Raw genomic sequence first — 24,413 nt, 5'->3', positions numbered from 1 at the left:
CTCAATATCAGACTCTTCAGCTTGGACAAAGTACTAACTCGTCGGGTGCGCAACAGAATGGGATTATCACACTCAAGTATGATCTCAGTGTCACTGTTTCTCATATGTCAATTGGGATATATACTTACAACCACATATCCACCATCACTAGACATTTTGACTTATTTTTCGGAAGAAAAACGAAAGAGAGAAAGACGTGACATGTTTGTGAAGAATACAAATGATTGTATATATTTTTATAGCTGTTGATAATTTGTCATAATGTATCTCGTTTATACTATAAACGATATAATTCTTCACATATTTCATTGAGACCGTAAATAAAATAAATATGTCTAATGTTTTTGTGTCTTACTTTGTTTATAATATAAACGAGATAAAAGATACAATAGATTTTTATAAAAATATTATAAATTATATATATTGTTAAATAAAATATTTATTTTATTTGTTTAAAAAAATATCCGCCTCAGAGAGTAATTAACTAATTATATTGGCAAACTCCTTTATATTGTTGTAATCCAATACATCATCATCCATTCCCCACATCGTTATGGTCTTCTCTAGGGCAAGCTTTGTTAACGCTATTTAGTGTCCCAAACGGCACTCCTTTTTAATTAAATTTGAACGTAGCATGCAATGAAGAATCATTCCATTCAAAGGCAAAACCTGGTTGGTTAGCTCTCTAGATAATATGTCATGATTTTATTATTAATAGGTAAGAATATAAGATGGCCAATATTTTTTAATTAACGTTTATGTATTAAAGAAAAACTTTAGTCTAATCTGATTTTTTTGGTAAAAATTTATATACAATTGTCTTTATATAAAATTAATAGTTAAAAATAGTTAAATAATTTAATAATTAAAATTTTTTAAATAATAATTTAGTCAAATACATTAAATTATTTAATTATTTTTAATTATTAACATCACATGAAAATAATGTATAAAATTTTTTTTAATCACATGCTCAAACGAATTCATACATCTCAATCACACCATAACTCGTGTAATCTATCTAGCATTTACTGTAATATCATGAACCAAAATCTATAGGCTATATGTATAAATAATAATGTATAATATACTATACAAAGTCTTGCTCCTTTATGTCACCATTATGTTAAAAACAAGTATATATACAACTGTACATCTACCTATTCAGCACTTCTATCCATGTCACAATTAGTTTGAAAAAAAAAAAAACCCAAATCTAAAACTCAAATATAATAATAAAAAAATGGAGATTAATCAATTTTTTCAAAAGAAAAATAAATTAAAACGAAAAAATCACCGAGGCGCCAATGAGACCGTAAAGTCAATATCGGTTCCCATTTTCTCAACCCACTTCTGTGATTCCAAATACAACTTGGAAACTTCAACTGCGACCCGACCCATATCGGGTCTTTCATTCGGATCCTCCCCAACACATTCTAGCCCGACCCGAATCATCTTCTCTGCCACGTCAACAGGAAACGAATCCCTGAGCCTCTTATCTACCCACTTCCTCGCCCCGCCGTGCTCCTTCGCCGTCACCCTCGCCGAATCCACCACACTCACCCTCCGATAAGACTCGCCGTCATCGCCGTCGAATTCGAACCTCAACGCCTCATCGCCGCTCAGCAGCTCCAGAACCACCACTCCGAACGCGTACACGTCAGTCTTCTGCGTCGCAACGCCGGTGATCTGAAATTCCGGTGCCATGTACCCCCTCGTCCCCTCAAACTTCACCGTTCGGCTGCGGGACCTCCTCAATTTCTCGATGGAGCCGTCAGAGCCGCCATCAACGGCCTCGCCGCAGAGATCAGAGGTCCCGAAGTGGCAGATCTTGCCTCGGAGGACACCGTCCTCCGCCTCCGCCACCACGATGCTGGAGCTCTTGATGTGGTTATGTACGAATCCTGATCCAGCACAGGCACCGGAATCGGAGCCGGAGAAATTGTGAACATAATCGAGTCCGTGCGCGATATCGGATGCGATCTGCATCCTCGAAATCCACGTCGGCAAGTTCGTGAAGCTAGGGTTCCGGCGGCTGCGTAGGCAATCGGCGAGGCTGGCTCCGGGAACAAATTCATACACCAGATAGATGTAATTGCCGGAGACGGAAGCACCAAGGAGCTTGACAAGACTACTGTGGTGGCTCCGGCAGATCAACGCGAGACGGTGGCGGAGCTCCGGGATGTCCATGAGGCTTCGAAACTTGCGCTGAAAAACAACAACATCTCTGTCCCGAAGGGAGCATCGCCACGAAGAATTGGAAAGGCGGCGGTGGGATTCGGAGGTGAAATTGGCGGTTGCGGCAGCGATCTCGGAGATGTCGTAGATGTGAGGGTTCTCAGGGAGAGTGTTTTTGAGGCTGGAGAGGGAGGCGATGCTGCTTGAAATGGAATAAGATTTGGACCAATCGTTGTTATCTCTGTGGTTGAAAACGTAACTTGTTGATTCGGTGATGGCGACTTCGGAGGAGGATGAAGGGTAGTTAGTGTTTAGGGGTGGTGGTGCTGATGGAGAAGAAGTGGAGGTTGATCGTTGAGGTTGGGTTCTGCTTTTGTTTCTGAATCTGTTCATTGGTTGTACGGCGTTGGTGCTCTTCTTGGACTTGCACATGGAAACCTAATTCAAATATCAAAAGATCACAATTGCACGTTCTTTGTAAAAGGAAATTCAGCAAGGCAGGTTCGTGTTCTGTTTTGCTTTGTTTTTCGTTTCTTCATTGGCCAATTATCGTTACTCTTCTTTCTTCTATCTATGTTGTTCTATGTTTGGTGTGTGTCAACTTGGAACAAGGGACTCGTAGTCTTAGGGAAACTGTTTTGGCTGTTAAGTAAGTCGGTCAGTCAGTCGTGTCTGCTGTCTGCTAGGAGGCTACTCAGACCGTCAGACGTCTAAAACTTTTTTTAAATATTTTTATATTGTATTTTAATTAATTTTTTATAATTTATTCGATGTTTTTTATTCTATATTATTAAATTATCTAAAAAATTTTTTTAAAATTAATAAAAAAATATTTAATTTAAACTAAAATAAAAAAATAATAAATTAACTATTAAATTTTTTTAAAAATTATTTACATAAAAAAATATATCACAATTATCAAAATATATATATATATATATATATATATATATATTTTGCCAAGTCTCTCATGGTCATACCTATGATAACTAGTAATAGCTATAAAATATATTTTTAATAAAAAAATAATAAATATGTTCTATTTTATCCACATTAACTTATAGTTTAAATACTAAATATGGTAATATTTTTTTTTGTTAGTTTTATTTTTTTCTTTAATAAATATATTATAAAATTTAAAAATTTAAACTCAGTCTTAGTTGTATTGTCCAATTCATTGTCTGACCCCGTGCTCCATCCCCTATTCACTGACCTTAATAATCACACAAACCTTCTGAACAAAACTATATCACTAAGGCTTTGTTTGATTGGAAGGAAAGAAATAGAAAGGAAAGAAATAGAAAGGAAAGAAGAGAAAGGAAAGAAATTGAGTGGAATTTTATTTTCTCTTGAGTTGTTTGGATGAAAGGAAAATGAAGAGAAAGAAAAGAAAAGAAAGAGTAATTTCTTTTGTTTGGTTAGAAAGAAAATTAGGGAGAGAGAAGAATAAATTATTAGTAAATGACATTTTTGTCCTTATATTATAAAAAGAATAATTTATGTATATGAATTTATTATTTAATTTAAAATAATTAAAATAAAATAAAATAAAATATATTAATTCCAATAATAATTTAAAGATAGATTATGAATCATAGTTTTTTTATGTTACAATAAGTTTGAATCATACGAAATAAAATTATACATCATATAAAATATCACTTCATGCAATTTAAGACAAAATATAATGCATTGTTTAAATTATTAAAAAAATAACAACTCCAGTCCTATTCATGCAAAGCATGATAGATAGCTAATAGAAATTCTATTGAATTCTCTTCATACACATCAAAGATAAAAAAAGAAATTCTAAAACATGTGCTTGCTCTTTTAATAGTATATATATTTTGAAGGCTCTTTTAATAGTATATATATTTTGAAGGATTTGAAGTTTCATATATTTCATAGCTAACTTATAAATTTGTTACCTTCAACAAGAAAAATTATATCAACAACACAAATTAATCAACACCAAATACTTTGATATCACCTTTGAAATTTTAGCACTCTCAGTATAATCAATCACATAAATTCTTGTACTTCTCAACGGTCTATTAATCAAAGAGCCACTACAATAATACCAATATTATAATATGCACTTCCTGATGGATTAAATATACATTTCAGTCAATAAGCAAGATATATAACTATATATTCAAAATGCATAAGCCTATACCAACCGTAAACCTCTTTTAAGACTTTGATGAGTATATTAATTACAAAATATAGAGGCTTTACTATGATTATACAACATTAGATCCTAAAATCATAAACATGCACAAAATATATATTACCATTACTGATTGCGTTCCTCTTAAATTGCACCAGCTTCCTTCATTAAGTCGTATAATGCACCATGGCGATCTTCAAAGGGAACACCAAAAAATTCTCGTTTTGCTCTTTCATCTCTACAGAGAAAACGATAGCAACTCCAAAAGATCTCTTTGACAACACCCAATTTCTTTAACTCGTTGTACACATCATTTTCAGAGTAAACTCGAGTCCTACTTTGTTCTAAGAATGTAATTCCTCTCTCAACAGCTTGAGCTTGCATCTTGGCAACTTGAATTTGTTCTTCAGCTATCAGAACTTGTCTTTCAGCTAGCATAACTTGTTTTTCAGCTGTTTCCGCTTGCCTTTCAGCAGTTAATGCTTGCTTCGTAGCAACATCAAGTGATTTATCATAATAACTATTCCCATCCTTCAACATATCTGTCAATCCTTGGATACCTTTACTCATTCGTTCCATATCAGCTTCAAATAAACCACTCATTGGTGCTTTACGCTTAGCACCTCTATGATTCTCTTGTGTTCCGTTAGATTGATTTGAGTTACCTAAATTTGGGCTTTCCTCTGCAACAAAGCTAGTTGAATGAGTAGTAGGCTGCCAATCATTCCACTCACAGTCAAACCCCTGATATTCATCATCATTCAAATTAATTGGCTCCTTCATCTTGGCCATACTTTTGTTTCTTTCCTTGGCACTTCCAGCAAGATTTCCAGTTGCTCTGTCTTGACCGTATATAAAATATAGTTTATCATAATGTTTAATGAGAGTTCGCATCCACTTTTTTGCATCTGGTCTTGCCTATATAAAACACCAATGCATATATGTTAATTCAAATATACGGTTTTCTTTCCTTAAGTTGTCACTAGTTTCATAAATAAATATATACAAAAGCAATAGCTTCCTGAAAATCTAGTCCTCACATATAAGTTATTTGGATACATTTTTTAGATGAAGGAAGCATATATTGTGTGTAAATATGACTCTTGTGAAGAATTCTAATCATTTAGAATCACAGGGCAAAATAATTTCATACTGCAACTTATCCTGCGCAAAGGAATCTATAAACTTTAGAAGCAACTTATTATGATACTAATTACCTTAATTAAATCCGCCCAAACTTCAGGTTCAGCGGTAAAGAGTTTGGTATCTGGATTCCATGAAAATCCACTTAAGTTATGAAACAGATCATAACAAACTCCAAAGTGATCCTTCAAAGTCTTCAGTCTATTCTTAAGATTATCTTTACGAAGATGGTTTCCGAACGAAGCTTTTAGAGTTGCAAGGACGTTGTCATATGCAGTTGTTGTAAAAGTACCATCAACTCTGTTTCCTTTGCTACATTCCTCTATCAAAGCATCAAGAAAAGCTGCATCCATTTCTTCGGTCCATCTTAAATTGTCTTTGCTTGATGTGTCACCTTGAGATGCCATCTTTTTTGCCATTAGGCCTTAACCTGAAAAATTAAGAACTAAATTATAAAAACAATCTTCTATAAAATAAATTCAATGGAATAATAATGTAGAAAGTGTTAATAATGAATTCATCAATTAAGCAGGAATATTACATTCAGAAGTAATTCCTATAATACAAGTAATTTAATTAATTTCAGAAAATAATTATCATCATTAGTGAATGTTTCAACTGCACACTATATACATAGTAATGTCATGCTTTTCACGATACTCATGAGAATTACACCTTTCAAAATATTAATTTGACACTTAATACTCATAACAGTCACATGATATTCACACATTACATTTAATTTGGTTCAAAAAATTTCATTCCCCTTCATAAGGATGAAGTATCAAATAAATCTCATCTTTCCATTTGATAGTCAGCCCACATTTGAGCCGCCATGTTATCTCTAAGCGCTGCACCTCGCCTGTAATCTTCATTTACTTCTTCTCTTTCCTCATTAGTGGCTTCTGGATTATTATTTTGTAATTCTCGATCAACTTGAGAAATTAAGTGTTGGTCAGGATCCACACCCATCAAAAAGTTGTGGAGTATAATGCATGCTAGGACAATGTCAACCATAACCTCTATGTCATAATATGGTTCTGTACCACCTGCTATAATTGCAAATCTTTTTTTCAAAACTCCAAATGATCGTTCGATCACATTTCGTAACGAAGAATGACGGAGGTTAAATAATTCATATGCATTTTCAGGTTCACGGCCAGCAAACTCCTTTAAATGGTATCTTACGCCTCGATATGGAGTTATTAGAGCATGTTTAAGCATGAATCCAGCATCCCCAAGATAAAACTTTCCTAAAAAAAATCATATAGAAATACTATACTTTAGATATCACCACTTTATTTAAACATATGAAAGTTTTTTTTAATAGATAAACCTTTTGGAATTTTGAGCCTATCATCCCTTGATAGTGCACTTTTAAGAACTTTAGAGTCAGATGCGGTGCCTTCCCATCCTGCTAAAGCATATGTAAATTTCATATCAAAGCCACACGCAGCAAGTACATTCTGAGTTGGCCATTCTTTTCTACCACGAAATCTAGGTTGATCAGCTATTGGAACCTTGACTCTGACATGTGTACCATCAATGGCTCCAATACAGTCCTATATATATAACTTAATTAAAAAGAAAAATTTTGTACTGTATACTAATTATGATTGTCTACTTCAATGAACAACTAATCATACCTTAAAATATGGATAAAATCTATTGCTATGAAGAATCTCTGAAGGAATGGTTGTTCCGGAAGGTTGCTGAAGAAATTCTTCTTCAAGTGATATTACAGCTCTTAGAACAGCATGAAAATTACGACTGATTGTCTCTCCAGACCGGTGGAAGAAAAATGAAATGGTTCTATTTTTAACATTATGAGCTATAATGTATAAGAATCTAGCTACTTGCTCCTCAACTGTGACATGTATAGTATCTTTGACATGACCGGTTGCCCTTAATTTTGTGCATAACTCTAGAAAGGCATGTGGGCCCATTCGTAAAATATCACGACACCTATTAGTTTCGCGTAACTGTTGTAACAGAGTGGTTCGAATCTGTTCTCTCCCAATAATGTGATCTCTTATGGGTTTCTCAACTTTCTTGGCCATCACATTCAGTAAGTATAACATGTGTACAGTATAACACAGCATTGTTATTGTACAAAGTTGCTTATCCCTCTTCCAATTTTCTTTGAGAACAGTTAATAAATATTCTTGACCCTCAACAGTATATATAAGTCCCTGGTTACCTATGGAAACAGCTAATCTATGCTCTTGATTTTCAACTGTAATAGGATTCCATATTTGGAATAATGGAAAATCATCAAAGAAAATGTTTTCCATGCCGTACTTACAATTAATATTATGCAGTAAAATAACTTCTAATCTTCATCACCAACGTATATTACATGCCCAAACTACAAGAATAATCAAACCATGTTTAAAGAAAACAATGAATGAAAAGCAATTTTTTTTCTACATTCGTAATGAATTTTAGATTTGGATCCTGCAATACTATTTTTCGGGTACAAAAGCCAAAACTTAACGCATAACATTAACAACAACAGAATACCCAATGTGCATATGCAAAAGATTAAATACCCATATCTGAAATAGATAAAACCCTAACATTTTATTTATAACCAACAGATTTAAAAAGTTTTGGATTTTTTAGTATCACAACTTCTGATTTCTTAGTTATGACAGAACAAAACAAAATATAGCGCTCAAATCACAAGGCTGGTAGCTCAATGCAGAAAAGAAGGAATAAACTAAAAAGATAGAGACAGCAATACTATCAGTACAAATTAAAGAAGAAAAAATTTCAAGAACTACCATAGATTTCATACATGCAGAAGTAGTTTCACATATGAAACGAAAAAAAATTACAACTTTTTCACATCAGAGATCGTAAAACCCTAACCTGTTTGTGTAAACTTAGACTGAGAATAATTGTAGTGCAATGTTGATTGTAACAGCAAGATTGAAGAAGAAATACGCTTTGATTCTGTGGTGGAAGTAGAACCTGAACGCTTCTATGTGATGCTCAAAATCGCCATTTTTGCAGAAGAACTCTTCTATTTTTTGTTCTCCTTTTTTTTTATGAAAGGGCAAATATGAGATAATGCTTTTGGGTTTTCTTTTCCTTTCTGTTTTCCGTCCATAGTGGGAGTGAAAAAATTTGAGTGGGACCCACTCTGAATTCTAAACTATTTTAGTTTTCCATTAAAAATTTCATTCCAAACAAACAAGGGAAAATACATCTTTTCCCTCCCACTTCCTTCCTTTTATTTTCTTTCCGTTGGTTTTCATTCGAAACAAACAATCCTTAAGGCTTTGTTTGTTTCGAATGAAAACCAACGGAAAGAAAATAAAAGGAAGGAAGTGGGAGGGAAAAGATGTATTTTCCCTTGTTTGTTTGGAATGAAATTTTTAATGGAAAACTAAAATAGTTTAGAATTCAGAGTGGGTCCCACTCAATTAGCTTGGATTCTTCAGTTCATGTGTGGATTGATAGTTTCACTTATTTTATTATTTATATTTTGAAATAATTTATTAAAAATAAGAAGTATGATCATTCACGGTTAACTCTGTCATTTTTCTGTAATCTCCACAGCAGCTTTTCATTAGTTTTCACTTTTTCTCTTTTCACAGCGGGTCACAAATATCGTAATGTAAATGTCTGTAATGAGCGGTCTTCTACCTCATCGGCTATAGAGGATGCATTAACATCTATTTTCTCTTTTTTTAAAAAAAAAATATTTTATTTTTCCAAATCACCATTTAAATATTTACCCTTATCATGGGCTTTTCACCATGTTTAATCCAATAAACTCGAAGTCAAAGCTCCTTTAAAAATATCAGGTGTCCACAATTAATTGATAAATTCTTTGTAGGCACTATAGCTACAGTAAAATCATGGGTACCACAGAACGCACTTCTCTCTCTCTATATATATATATAACAAGTTCACACTTCTTAAAATTTTATAAATAAAAAAATAATTAATTTATATTTGTATAATATATAAAATAATTATTATATTATTATTATATTATAAATTAAGATTCATTAATTAATTTTTTTTTTATTTTTAATATAAACATTAGAAATAAATAAAATTTTTATAACTAAATGTAGTGTAACAAAATATATATAATATTAATTAGTTCTTAAAAAATTCTAAAAAAAATTTCTTTCATTTTAATAAAATAACTATTTATTAAAATAAATTAATTAATTATTTTCTTCTCATATATAATTTTTTTAAGACATAAAAATAATTAATTAGGATATTGGTTAAGATAATTAAAGTCACTATTTCTTTTAATTTAAAGAAAAATCCTAGTTAAATTTGGTATAGAAATTTCGAATTTGAAAACATTGATAAAAATTATGTTGAATTTTGATTTATTTGATTCTCATTTAAATTAATCACTACATAAGTTAAAGTTCTGTTTTGAAGTTATATTCGAGTTTTAATCTGATTTTTAAAGTTTCAATTTACTTAGTTTGATTTTTTAACTTAGGTATACGTGACTCATATTAGGGTTTTAAGTGTTTAGTTGTAAAAAAAAGTAAAAAAAATTTCAATTGTCACATCAAATAGTCGCTAGAATGTATAATGTAGCAGTTGTTAGTTCATCTCAGCATGTCGTTAATGATTTTGTGAGATAGTGACAAAAATAAGATTAGGAACCAATGTGAGTTATAACTATTAAGTTGAGAGACTAAATTGAGTAAATCGAAATTTTTGAAATTAGATTGAAACATAGTTGTTAGAACCGAACCAGTGATCGAACCGGTCAAGCTACCGGTTCATTGGTTTATTGGTTCAACCAATAAATCATTTATTGAACCGATAAAACCGGTCTCACGTAAATATAAAATATAAATAGTTAAAAACTTAAAATTAAAATTTGAAATACATATATTCACTAATATTTTATGAAAAATCAAGTTTCAACTTTTAAAAATAACTAATATAAAAAACCATAAAATTTTAATACTACAATAGTATCTTATTTTGACACAATAAAAAAATAATTAATTCACAAAGCCTATCATCTAACTATAATATCAGTAGATTTTAACACTAACATCAAAATAAATAACCTTAATCACAATACTAGCAATAAAATAGATCAAGTAAATTAATAAATTTTTAGTGAAATTTATATTTATATTAATAATGGTATATAATTAAAATATAATTAATTTTAAAAATAGAAAAAATAAAAATTAAATTAAATTAGATATTTATGTATACTATATAATTAGTATTTGTCAAATATAGTACTTAGAAGTGCAATGGCTAAGTGGCAAGCAGAGGTTGTTTTTGCTCCAAGGTTTTTGGTTCGAGACCTTGTGGAGACATTTTAAAAATTTTTTCAAGCAGACCAGTTTTATTCCTTAAACGGTGTGGATTTATATGGATATGATCTAATCTATGAACACCCCTAACTACTACTATAGGTTCGTATTTCAATCCATAGTTGTAAAAATCGAACTGGATCGGTTGGTTCGACCGAAAAACTAGTGAAACAGACTAGAATCTGACTAGAGTCTAGTTCAGTTTACTCCTTGGACCATTTAAGGAATAAAATCGGTGTGAACCGGTAAGAACCGGTGCAAACCGATCTAACCGAACTGGTCTGCTTGAAAATTTTTTTAAAATGTCTCATAAAAAAGGTTTTGTATATATCACATAAATATAAACGTTTTTTTTCTATGATCTTAAAAAATGTTTTGTAAGTCCCTAACCTTGTTATCGATTTTTGTAGTGTTAGCCCTCATATTATCAATTTGATTCATATATAATTCGGATGATAAATTATTGGTGACGTGCTTCCTTTTTTTACTGTGATATACTTGTTTATTATTATTATTATGTACATTAAAAAATAACAGGCCAAATTATTGCCATAACATAATAAAAGTATGAAAGTTTATCATTTTTCTCTAACAGAGGAAACAAAATTCTTTTCAATAGTTTATTTAACGTTTAGTAGAATAAAAATAAATTTTATTAGAATAAATTTTAGTACGAGTTTAATATTTTTATTCATCATAAAATATTTATAGAATTACTTGTAGATAAATTTTGGAAAAAAAAACCATGATTTTTAATTTTATTTTTAATTTTAAAATAAATTTTAATTTTTTTAATAATATTAATTTTTTACCGTATATAATTATTCAATTATTTTTTAATCATATATAAATAAATTAATCTTAATAAAAAAATTTTGTGTTATTCAATTATCTTTTTTAAAAAATAATTAATTATTAAAATAATTAAACTTTTCACAACAAAAATAATAAAAAAATTATGAACGAAAAAAATTAACCATCCTGCTAATTTTTTGTATTTTTATTCATATTTTAATTATAAACATAAATATAATTTAACTATATTATTTATGAAATGTGACTATAGATGTAGATAAAATTTAGTTATATTACTTATATATAGTTTCATTGTATTGTATTGCTTATAAAGTTAGATTATAATTATGACAATAGAATTGTTCTTGTATTTTTATATGTGTGATTAATTGGTGGTGTTAAAACATTACTCTTAATTATAAATAAGGTTTATAATTTAAAAAATCAAAGACTCAATTAAAAAGATACGAAAAAAATGATATTAAAATATTCTAACTCTTCAAAATAAAAATATTCGAAATTCAATTAAAAATTATTTAAAATTTAAACTCAATAAAAATTTATATTCAATGTGTTTTGTATTAAATATATTTAATAACCTATTATATCATATTGGTTGAAATTAGTTTTTATAATGTTAATTTTTTAATAATACTTTATTAAAAAATCATCTTTTCAAAATTTTTTAAAAACTAATTAATATTATATATATTTTGTTACATTACATCTTGTTATAAAAAATTTATTTATTTCTAATTCTTATATTAAAAATAAAAACAAAATTTAAATTAATAAATTTTAATCTATAATATAATAATAATATAATAATTATTTTATATATTATAAAAATAAAAATTAATTATTTTTTTATTTATAAAAATTTTAAGAGCTTATTATATATATATATTTATTTTAATAAATATGATATATTTTTTTATATAAATAATCTTTTAAAAAAAATTTAATAGTTAACCTATTACTTGTTTTGTTTTAATTTAAATTAAATATTTTTGTATTGTTTTTTATTGTTTTCTCCCGTGCTCCTCACGGAAACATTTACATGGTTGCGCTTCACACGTGTCTTCTCTTCCCGCCTCCAACTTCCCTTCCGACAAGGCCCGTATTACGAAGGTAACATGAAAGATGCAATGTGATACGTTATAATTTGACTATAAACACTATAAATTAGTTATCAATAATAAATATAAAAGCAAATCATAACGTTTTAATATGTTATTCTCCATTTAAATAAAATATTCGAAAAGTATAAGTGTATAACTATGATACCTCGTTCCAAATATAAAAAAAAAAGTAAAAAATTGTCTTTAATAAACAGATATTATAATTTATTTATTCTTTAATTTAAGAGTTAGAATACTTTTTACAAGTATTTATCCTTTTTGTTCTTTTGGTATCGAAATATAACTTATTTCGACAAAAAATTTGCAAATATTCACTAGAAGACAGGTTATATCGCAGTCACCCTTTATAAGAATAATTGGTACTTATCGTAGGACCGAACGTTTAAAACTTTTCTTTAGGCTCCAAAACTTTTAGATTTGTCTATGGCTAATCAACCTCTTCCAACACCATTTGAGCTTTTTTGAATAATAACGAAATTATAACAAGCCAATCAGCGCATGATAGAAGAAAATTAAAAAATGACAAATCAGATAGTTGAACTCACCAGTACTTAGATAACTAATGATGATGATCACAATGAACAAAACGAAGAAGAAGAAAATTCTAATCTAACTCACGTCTTAAAAATATAACAGACGAAGGGTTAACTAGCCAGTGAAAATGACGAATTGGACCTTATCTTTCTTATAACTATTCTTAATTAATTTTCATTCCTCTTCCTTTTCTGTAAATTTCTTTTTTAAATCATCTATTAAATTCTTCTTCTACTCCAAATCTTCTTTGAAATTCACTAACTCATCAATTTTCTCCAACATCTTTTTATACTTTTCCTCTTGACTCTAATCAATGCTCGCAATGCAAAAACCGAACACCTAAGCTAAAACACATAAAGAGATATAATATAACTTAGGGTTATCATTCATTTTACAAGTACCAAAGTCATACTTGAAGATATTGATTAATCGCAATATCTCCGACCTCATTAGACAAGATCATGTCAGAAGTTGACTGAAGAACTTCATTGGCAACAACCGAAAAAGAAAATTTCTTATTCCACACTGAGAAATCATCCCCACCCATTGCAAAATCGTGCAACCTCTCTTATTTACTTGTGAAAGCAGTAAACTCCTCCAAAGAAATTTCTTTTTCCTTCTCCGTTAAGTCCTCACATATATTTTCATGCATAAAGTCGCTTTTCTTTTTCTTAAAAATAATGTTTATTTTTGGAACTGGTTGATTAACTTCCGGCTCTGTATCCACCTTACCTGGGTTCGATGATGAACTCTCTTTTTCAATATTTTTGGTCTTCAAACGAGCTCTTAAATTTGCTGCTGAAACCCTGACAAATGTTCACCTACAAAAATCACAGAAAAATAATTTAAAAAATAGCACATACTCAAATTATAATACAATTTATAAACCCTTACTAAGATAGTTCACCAAAGACATTTTATCTTCTTTCTATAAAAACAAATTAAAAATGAAAATTAAATTTTCTCTATCAACAACCTCCCCCAGGTAACTTATTATGCATTCATTTTTGGCACTTATCTCTTCTGAACCCAAAATATATTGTGGTTGTGAATACCAAAAGAGAAAAAACTTTTCATTGAGGTGTTCTTTTAGATAAAAAAAAAATCATCTATTGATTTTATTTTAAGAAACATTACATTTCTTAAAAATCTTTGAAAGAGAATTTATATTATTTGAAAATAGTAAAATTAGGAGAGTTATTCAGATTAACCCAAACTCCTTTCTAGACCCCCTTAACTTGAAACAAAGAAAAAAATAACTCCACCGAAGGTTTTATTTCTAAAAATTCCATTAGAATTTCAAAACACTTTAACAAAGTCTAACCATTTAGATGAAGTTGTGAGGGAGTACAGTTCAATTGTTTTAACACATCAAATTCAAACTCAGTAAATGGCAGTTTCAGATGAAACTCTTCTAGTACATAACTGTATAACTGTATATGTAAAAATATTCAAAATTATTTTTTCTATGAAAAATACGATCTACTGCATAGTAACAATTCAACCCGCACCCTAAATATTTCTCTCACTATTTTTGATGCATCTATTTCACTTACACTATCCTTATTCATGAATAAAGATCCACAAATGTTTATATCTTCACTAATTCACTTATACGAACCATCATCATCATCTTTCTGTATTTCTTTTTCTTTTTTATCAACCATCATTTTTAGAGAACAAAAATAAAAAAAAAGATACAATAAATAAAAACTGTAACTCATCTCTTTTACTCATATTTTTATCACTTTTTTTTTTTAACATATTTTTAAGAAAGATAAATTATCTTTATAAAATCCTTCAAAATTTCAAGTAAATACAATGTCAAATTTAATGAAACCTGTTTAGTTCCATCACAAACTCATAATCGTTGCTTCATTTCAAACCAACGGCCCTGATTGCATTAGAAAATAGAACGGTGGCTTTTTTATATTCAATGACAAAACTTTTTTTTCATGAAAATTACTTATTTATTTCCTTTTTTCACTTATTTTTTATAAAGTAAGTTAAATTGGGAGCTCCATACTTATAACTAAAAGCGTTAAGTTATAACTCATCGTTTAAAGCTTAATATGCTTTATCAAATTATCACCAGACTAAATTTAGGGACTATGATATGACCTTTATAACTCGATTATAGATTATAATTCGGCTATAAACGCTATAGATTATTTATCAATATTAAGTACCAAAGTAAATCATAACATCCTAATATATATTATTTTCCATTTAAGTAAAATATTCTGAGAGTATAACCGTGGATACGTCGTCTCAAATATAAAAGAGAGATAAAAATTATCTTTGATATACAGATATACATAATTTATTATTTACTCATTAATTTAAATGTTAGAATATTTTATACAAGTATTCACTTCCTTTGTTTTTGGGTAAAGACGTAAAGTATACTTTTTGCCCCTAAAGTTTGGCAAAAGTTTTAAAAATACCCCTAAGTTTTATTTTGTTTCAATTTTACTCTAGAAGTTTTTGACTTGCATCAAATATACCATCGACGGCTAAATTTTCAAAAAATTTAAGACCAATCTAACAATAATACATGAAAATTATGCTTGATTTGTTTATGTTGAAGGTTATTCTTATGAAATTATTATTGAATTGGTCTTAAATTTTTTAAAAAATTAGCCATCAGAGATATATTTGATACAAATCGAAAACTTTTAAGATAAAATTAAAACAAAATAAAATTTAAAAATATTTTTAAATTTTTTATCAAATTTCAGAGAAAAAAAATATACTTTACCTTTATTTTTTTAATGACAAAGTATAACTTGTTTCGATAAAAAAAAAACTTGCATATAGTTGCCGAAAGATGGACTATATCACAGCTACCCTTTACAAGAATACCATGTTTTCAATTCATTCATGTGGAAATCATCTCCGAAGTGAGTCAAATATATATATATATATATATATATATATATATATATATATATATATATATATATATATATATATATAAAGTTGTATAAATAGAAGACTCTAGTATTAAAATAATTAGCTCAATAATAATTTATATATATATAATAAAATTAAATGTTGTATTGTGTATATATATACAAAGATAGAAAGAAGTATTAAAAATAAAGAGAGGGAGAATCACATTTGTTTATTGTTACAATCTCAATATAATAAAGATGATTAATATTGCTATTAATATTATATGTAAAGAGTAATAGAAAATAGAATTTAAAATACTTATAAAATAAAAGAAGAGAAAGAATTGTAGTAGAAATATAAGGAGAAGAGTATTTGATTGCAGCATAAAAGAGGATTGATTTATTTGTATGAAAAGGAAGGGAGAATAGTATTTTGTTCTGTTGTTATGTAACTTTCAGAGGCTTGGACCTCTAATTATAGATGTACATAGGATAGATTTTCAAATGCTTATTAAAAGCATTCTTTCTTGAGAATACTACACCGCCCTTCATAAATGGACATCCACGTAACAAATCTTATCTCAACAAGATGCAATGTTTTCAATGTTTGCACCAATTTTTTTTTTCTTTTATACCTTTCTTTTATATATTTTTCTTTATATAATAATATTATCACTCTTATGTTCTAAAAATGTCATTCTACACATAATTCTTTTTATATGAATTTGTTTTAATATATCATCAATGTAAAATAATTTTATATATATTTAATTATAAAATACTACGTCACTAAAAAAATAATTATATTTTAATTGTCTGAATGTTATCTAAAAAAAGTATAGTTAATGATTTTATAAAATATTTTATACTATCAATATATTAAAATTTATTTTTTTATATTATATATTTATATAAATTTATAAAAAAATAATATTATCAAAATAGGAGTATTAATATATATTTTTTATGGTATAAAAATGAATGGTATTATATGCATTATTTTTGTTCATACTTTTCTTGTGCATCTATCTTTTATTTTTTGTTAAAATAATTGATAAGAAGGAAAAAAAAGCTAAGAAGTTATTTTTTATTGTGTATAAAAATAGGTAAAGTATTATCTTGGTTCTTAATATTTGAGGTGAATTTTATTTTGGTTTCTAATATTTTAATCGTTCTATTTTTATTTTAAAATATTTAAAATGACATCAATGTTATCTCACCATCAAATTTCTCACTAATACTTAATGAAATTGATGTATTATTAATAACGCTTTTGTTAAAACTACGTTTGTTCAAGTTTTTCTCTTACTTTCACCCTCTCAACAAGCCTAAACTTCACTTTCTATTTCTTTTGCTTCCTTCTCAAACCTCCCTTAGAGGATTAATAGTGTAAAAGGGAGTAGGAGAATGAAATTTAGACTTGTTAAGAGGATGAAGATGAAAAGGGGTTGAGCAAATGTAACTTTAACAGAAGTATTATTAATAGTACATCAATTTTCATTATTATTAATAGTACATCAATTTTCGTTAAATATTAGTGAGAGATTTGACGGTAGGATAATATTGATGTCATTTTAAACATTTACTTATCTATCTATCTATCTACTTATCTACTTCTATCTACTCAATATATTAAAATTGGGTTTGCTTCCAATTAATAAAAGCGATGTGTCAATTCCTCATGAATTTTTTTTCCTCCAAAATAAAAATACTATTTTTCTATATAATGATATTTTTATTATTTATCAACTCCTTTTATTTCTATTTCTCCATTTATTAAATTTTTTTTTTCAATTATTGTTGTTTAATTTACTTTAGGTATAAAGTATTAAAATTTATTAGAAAATATAAGACAATTATTGTTATTATCCTTCGTATCTACTTAATATTCAATTATTGTTATTTATTTTATTTATTTAGAGTAATAATTAATTTATTGGTCATATTGTAATACTATTTGTATATTCTTCATTTCTCTTTAATTCAATTATTCAACTATTGTTATTTATTTTATTTAATTAGAGTAATAATTAAATTTATTATAGTTATAACAAGTCTCTACAATTATTTTTTAAGTATTAATATTATTAGTATATTGGTATATTTTTTTAAATATTGGCATATTATTAGTATATATAATGAGAAATAATAAAGTTTCTCTCATGTTTATTATTTAGAGAATTAATAATTTAGATATAAAATAAATTTTAATTAAATACTAAATTAATTACCTAAAATTGTTTGATTTTTCCATCACATACTAATGTTTAATTTTAATTAATATGTTTTATTTTCTATTTATATCTCTATTTATTAGTTATTGTATTCTTTATATTTACAGTAAATATTAAAGGTAAAAAAATAAAAAATAATATCAATTTGATTTGATATATTAGTGACGATCTTATTAAAATTATATAATTTTAATTTTATCACCTATATGGTACGGATTATTACATTTGTTTTGGGATAAAAATAGAACAATTAAAATATTAGGAATAAAAATAAGATTTATCCTAAATGTTGAGGAACCAAAATAGTACTTTACCCGTAAAAAACAATGGAACAATCAACATTTCTCATAAAAGATAAATCTTTTATTTTTTCTTACTTTTTATCGATCATTTTTAATATTAAAAATAAAAATATAAAAAAAATATACACAAAACTAATACATATACATATAAATTAGCATTTTTAATAGCCAATGAACTATAAATAGTCTTTCTATCTTTATCTACTTTTATCTAGAGATTTCAAGTTTAAATCTCACTCTTAATTTAAAAAAAAAAAGCCTAATATTCTTAATCGCTATATGACATTCCTACACACTATATTTTTTTTCCCTAAATGAGACAAGGAGAAAAATAATCAAACAAAAAGAAGAGAGAAAAGGTTTGCTTTAGCTGTAGCTTTCATGAATCGGAAATCAAAATGTCTCAAACACGAGCAAATTCAACCTTTTTTTTTGGGTCAGGGGACAAGCAAATTCAACTTCTCAAATTCTTTTGAGGGTGGGTCTGCGCCTAAGAGATACAACAACAGGAACGAAGCCCCAAGAATATGTAGGAAAGAGGCCAGCGACCTGGAAGTGGAAAATTACATTTAATATTCTGGGCTTATGGGCTTTAGCTGGGAGGTTGTCATTGAATAGCTTGGGCGTAAATATCACAGAACTAAAGGAGGATGACTTAGGCCAATAAAAAAAAGCGCCAACTCTGCTTCAGCCACTGCTACATAGATTCTAAGTTTCTAACTCATGTCCAAAAAAAAAAAAAACAAAAAACGATTCCAACTAGTGTTTACTTTTTGTTTTTGTCTTTGTATTTTTATTCCCATATCTGAACCTTACATTTTAACTTATCAAGCAATTAACCAACCGAGGTAAGCTCGCTCGTATGGTCAAGTAAGTGTTGTGGATTTAAATTTTATGTTATACATTCAGCAATTTATGTAGCAAAATTTTAAATAAAGTTTTAATCTATTACGAATTAGTTTTTGCTTATCGAGTTAGAGGATACTGTAGACAACAAATAAAAACTTATCAAGTGAACAGACATTTTTCTAATTTGTCATATGTACTTATTAAATACATTTTGGACACAATACTCATTGACACTCATTTGATTTACACATATTTTTTATGTCTAACCATATTTTAATAAAAAGATTTTACCGACATGATTGAACACACTTAATACCATCACGTATCAGCGTATCTAATCTTATTCTTAACATATATTTTTGAAATGAATTTAAAAATAATATATATAATTAATTATTAAAATTTAAATACTTTATATAATTTTAAAAAATATTTAAAAAATTAAAAAATTAATTTATATTTTAATATTAATAAAATATTAAAATATTATTATAATTTATTTAAATTTTTTTATATTTTTATATTTATTGTATTCCCATATTTTATAAAAATTTTAAATTTATATATCTATGTATTTTATACCATATCATATTTCGTATCTTTATTAATATTTGTGCATCATAAATTATAACTAATTTTTATTTGTATAGTTCTTCATTTTTTACTAGTCACGAGGACTACTCTTTTAAATAGGACCCGGCCATATGACCTAAGTTTTTAATGTTAAGACCTGGTTATTATAAATAAATGTTAAAAACTTAAAATATATATTGTAAGTCTGTGATAAGCTATGAAGCATCCATACTTTAATGAGTTATTATATTTGCGTGTTGGGTATATTTTGAATACAATATTTACTGACACTCGTTTGATACACATGTTTGTTGTGTCTAATTGTGCCTTAATAAAAAATAAAAAAAATTTTTGCCGAACACATTTTGACATATCTAAATACCATTACGTGTCAACGTGTCCAGTCTTATTCTTAACATATATTATTGAAATAAATTTAGATATATTATATATTATTATTTATTAAAACAAAAAGAGATTTTAAATACTTGATATAATTAAAATAAAATATTAAAAATAATTAAAAAAATTATTTATATTTTAATACAATAAAATATTAAAATATCAAAATATCAATACAATTTATCTAAAAAAGTACTTTATATTATATTATATATATATATATATATATATATATATATATATATATATATATATGTCTCCGTGTCTTATAAGATTTTAAAATTTGTGTATCGGCGTGTCACATAACACGTGTTATCAAATACTAAATTCATACTTGTATTTTTTCAACTGGGTTCATATGATAATTATGATGAAAAATATTGGAACACTATCAGAAATCTTTTTTATTATTAGTCAATTATTAATATTTAAAAATATAAAATAAAATATAATATTAAATTAAAAAAATAAAATACAATAACAACAACAATAAAGCCTTGTCTCATTAAGTGGGTCGGCTACATGAATCAAACGACGTTATTGTGCTCTGTCATGTATCATGTCTACAGAAAAATTGTTTACATGTAAATCTCGTTTGACCACCTCATGGATGGTCTTCTTAGGTCTTTCTCTGCCTTTCACCCCTTGTCCATCTTCCATCTCATCCACTCTCCTGACCGGGTGTTATGTCGGTCTTCTTCTCACATGTCCAAACCACTTGAGACGCGATTCAACCATCTTTTCCACAATGGGTGCTACTCCAACTCCCTCCCTAATATTTTCGTTCCTTATTTTATCCAATCGTGTATGACCACTCATCCATCTCAACATCTTCATCTCTACCACACTCAACTTATGTTCGTACTCCCCTTTGGCCGTCCAACACTCTGTACCATAAAGTATAGCCAGTCTTATAGCAGTGTGATAGACTTTACTTTTAAGTTTTAAAGACACTTTTTTGTCACATATAAAACCAGATGCACTCCGCCATTTTGACCAACCTGCTTGGATCCTATGATTTACATCCTGTTCAATCTCTCTATTATCAAGTATGATGCACCCAAGATACTTAAAACTTTTATCTTTTCGTAAGATGTTTTCTCTAATCTTCACATCGATATTAGGGTTTTCCCTTCTGAGACTGAACTTACATTCAATATATTCCGTCTTGCTACGGCTTATGCGCAGACCATACACTTCTAGAGCTTCTTTCCATAAGTCTAACTTCTTATTTAGGTCTTCCCTTAACTCTCCCATAAGGACGATATCATCGGCAAAAAGCATGCACCAAGGGACAGGCTCCTGGATATGCTCTATGAGTACTTCCAAGACTAATGTGAAAATGTATGGACTTAAGGATGATCCTTGGTGTAATTCTATACCAATAGAAAATTCATCTGTCACACCACTTTGAGTCTTCACACTAGTTGTGATCCCATCATACATGTCTTTAATTGCACGAATATATGCGATCCTTACTCTCCTCTTTTCTAAAACATTCCATAAGACCTCCTTTGGCACCCTATCATACGCTTTTTCCAAATCAATAAACACCATATGTAGATTCCTTTTATTACTACGATACCTTTCAATCATTCTTCTTAATAGGTATATCGCTTCGGTGGTGGATCTGCATGTCATAAATTTAAATTGGTTCTCTGTTACTTGTGTCTCTTTTCTCAACCTCCGTTCTATCACCCTTTTTCATAACTTCATGGTATGGCTCACGAGCTTGATTCCTCTATAGTTTTCGCAACTTTGTATATCCCCCTTATTCTTGTAGATAGGTACCAAGGTGTTCTTTCTTCACGCATCAGGCATCTTCTTTGACTTTAAAATATCATTAAAAAGCTTGGCTAACCAGTTGATGTTTTTTCCTCCAAGGCACTTCTAAACCTCAATCGAGATATTCTTAGGTCCTACTGCCCTGTCATTTTTCATCTGTTTTAGAGCCCCTCTTACCTCGAAATCTCGAATCCTTCGATAGTAACGGACCAAGGTTCGGAAGAGTCTTCTGTCCTTCATTAAATAACTCATAGAAGTAGCCCTTCTACCTTTCATTAATCTTCTTCTCTTGAACCAATACCTCTCTATCCTTATCCCTTATGCACTTAACCTGATCCAAATCTCTCGTTCTTCTTTCACAGCTCTTTGCGATTCTATATATACCTTTTTCTCCTTCTTTCGTACCCAAAGACTGGTAGAGACCCTCATATGCTCTTGTTCTTTCTTCACTTACAGCCACTTTTATCTCTTTCTTAGCTGCCTTATATTTTTCCCAATTATCTGCATTGCGACTTAAAGATCACTCTTTAAAGCACTCCCTTTTTATCTTTAACTTTTTTTGTACACTCACATTCCACCACCAGGACTCCTTGTCTCTTGGCTCTATTCCTTTAGATTCACCAAAACTTTCTTTTGCTGTTCTTCTAATAACTTCTGCCATCTCCCTCCACATCTCTTCTGTGCTTCCATTCCCATCCCACTTTGCCTCTTCTCCTACCCGTCTTAAGAAGCTTCTTTGTTCCTCCCCGTTCATCCGCCACCACCTCGTCCTTGAGTTCTTCGTATGATATCTTTTTCTCAATTTTTTCTCAATGCGAAAATCCATGACGAGCACCCTATGTTGTGTTGTCAAACTCTCTCCCGGGATAATTTTACAATTAATGCAAAATTTTTTGTTGACTATCTTCAATAAGAAGAAGTCGATTTGAAAGCTTGTCATGCCACTCTTATAGGTTATAAGATGTTTGTCTCTCTTTTAAAACATGTATTTGCGATGAGAAGGTCAAAGGTTGAGTAGAAGTTCAAAATAGTTTTACCCTCGGCATTGATCACCCCGAAACCATGGCCTCCGTGAATACTTTCATACCCAATCACTTCTCTTCTAACATGGCCCTTTAAATCTCCTCCTACGAAAATCTTATCTCCCGAAGGTATGTCTTAGACCAAACTCTCTAAATTCTCCCAAAACCTTATCTTGTGTTGTTTGTTCAATCCCACTTGAGTTGCATAGGCGCTAATCACATGAAAAGCACCTCCTTCCACCACAAGTTTGATAGAGATGATTCGATCTCTCATCCTCTTGACATCCACTACGTCATTCTTCCACTGTTTATCCACAATAATACCAACCCCATTCCTATTTTTCACATTTCCTGTGTATACCAAAGTTTGAAACCAGAAGTATCCAACTCCCTAACCTTCGCACCAACCTATTTTATTTTTTGTAGGCACATAATGTTGATCTTCCTCCTTGTCATGGTGTCCACCACCTCCATGGACTTTCCTATTAGAGTGCCTATCTTCCATGTTCCAAATCCCAACCTTTTGTCACTCTGACCTTTACCTTTTACTTTGTGAACTAGTTTATTTTCCCTCGTCCGTTCACGAAAACGCAGGAACCCTTGCTCATTTAACACTACATCCGAAAATCGATGCAGTAGCTTTTCCTCATTTGACACCATACTCGAGCCATACAGCGCGTTGTTTTCGGGTAACGACCTAGTTTTAGCGCAATAATGTCTTTGATTCATGTCCTGGAATTCGACTATATTTTTATGTTGATTGCCGAAGACCTAACACAACCCTCCTCCTTTATCCGGACTTGGGATCGGCTATATATCGTACCGCAAGTGTAACATAGGCGGAGTTAAATTATAAAATAAATAAATAAATGAATGAATAATTAAAAATAAAATTTTTAATAGTTTTCTAATATCTTTCCTTTTGTAAAATCTAAATGAATATGCATACATAATTATCGGAGAATATTAGAAGATCATAAAATTTATTAATTTTTGAGTATTAGTTAATCATTAATATTTAAAAATATGAAATAAAGTATATTTTTTGTTGTTCATGATATTC

The 24,413-nt window shown here is 28.9% G+C and overlaps 3 protein-coding genes across 3 annotated transcripts; all 3 read right to left on the bottom strand.

The window, feature by feature from the left end:
• Window positions 1-1,042: 1,042 nt before the first annotated feature.
• On the bottom strand, window positions 1,043-2,959 carry LOC112712644 (lysM domain receptor-like kinase 3). Its single transcript, XM_025765564.3, has one exon. It carries the CDS (start codon window positions 2,608-2,610, stop codon window positions 1,294-1,296), a length of 1,317 nt encoding a protein of 438 aa, XP_025621349.1. The 5' UTR covers window positions 2,611-2,959; the 3' UTR covers window positions 1,043-1,293.
• A 1,533-nt stretch (window positions 2,960-4,492) lies between these two features.
• On the bottom strand, window positions 4,493-8,499 carry LOC140175250 (uncharacterized). The gene is made up of 3 exons (XM_072202213.1): window positions 8,366-8,499; window positions 5,566-5,921; window positions 4,493-5,266 (listed from the first exon to the last, which is right to left on the bottom strand). The coding sequence occupies exons 2-3, from the start codon at window positions 5,908-5,910 to the stop codon at window positions 4,493-4,495; spliced, it is 1,119 nt and encodes a 372-aa protein (XP_072058314.1). The 5' UTR covers window positions 5,911-5,921; window positions 8,366-8,499.
• LOC112709647 (uncharacterized) lies at window positions 6,287-7,785 on the bottom strand. Its single transcript, XM_025761529.1, has 3 exons — window positions 7,138-7,785; window positions 6,828-7,053; window positions 6,287-6,744 (listed from the first exon to the last, which is right to left on the bottom strand). The coding sequence occupies exons 1-3, from the start codon at window positions 7,783-7,785 to the stop codon at window positions 6,287-6,289; spliced, it is 1,332 nt and encodes a 443-aa protein (XP_025617314.1).
• Window positions 8,500-24,413: the final 15,914 nt, after the last annotated feature.

This window comes from Arachis hypogaea, chromosome 9 (assembly GCF_003086295.3).
Source record: "Arachis hypogaea cultivar Tifrunner chromosome 9, arahy.Tifrunner.gnm2.J5K5, whole genome shotgun sequence".
Lineage (NCBI taxonomy): Eukaryota > Viridiplantae > Streptophyta > Magnoliopsida > Fabales > Fabaceae > Arachis > Arachis hypogaea.
The sequence above is the reverse complement of the archived record's forward strand: the minus strand, read 5'-3'. Positions and strand labels throughout refer to the sequence as shown.

Bases quoted from the DNA above. Each gene is read 5' to 3' on its own strand.
- LOC112712644 (XM_025765564.3), bottom strand. From the start codon at position 2,610: ATGTGCAAGTCCAAGAAGAGCACCAACGCCGTACAACCAATGAACAGA.
- LOC140175250 (XM_072202213.1), bottom strand. From the start codon at position 5,910: ATGGCAAAAAAGATGGCATCTCAAGGTGACACATCAAGCAAAGACAAT. The intron at 5,267-5,565 runs GTAATTAGTATC...TGTTTTATATAG, and splicing joins TTTGGGCGGATTTAATTAAG to GCAAGACCAGATGCAAAAAA.
- LOC112709647 (XM_025761529.1), bottom strand. From the start codon at position 7,785: ATGGAAAACATTTTCTTTGATGATTTTCCATTATTCCAAATATGGAAT. The intron at 7,054-7,137 runs GTATGATTAGTT...TTATATATATAG, and splicing joins GATTTTATCCATATTTTAAG to GACTGTATTGGAGCCATTGA. The intron at 6,745-6,827 runs GTTTATCTATTA...GATTTTTTTTAG, and splicing joins TAGGCTCAAAATTCCAAAAG to GAAAGTTTTATCTTGGGGAT.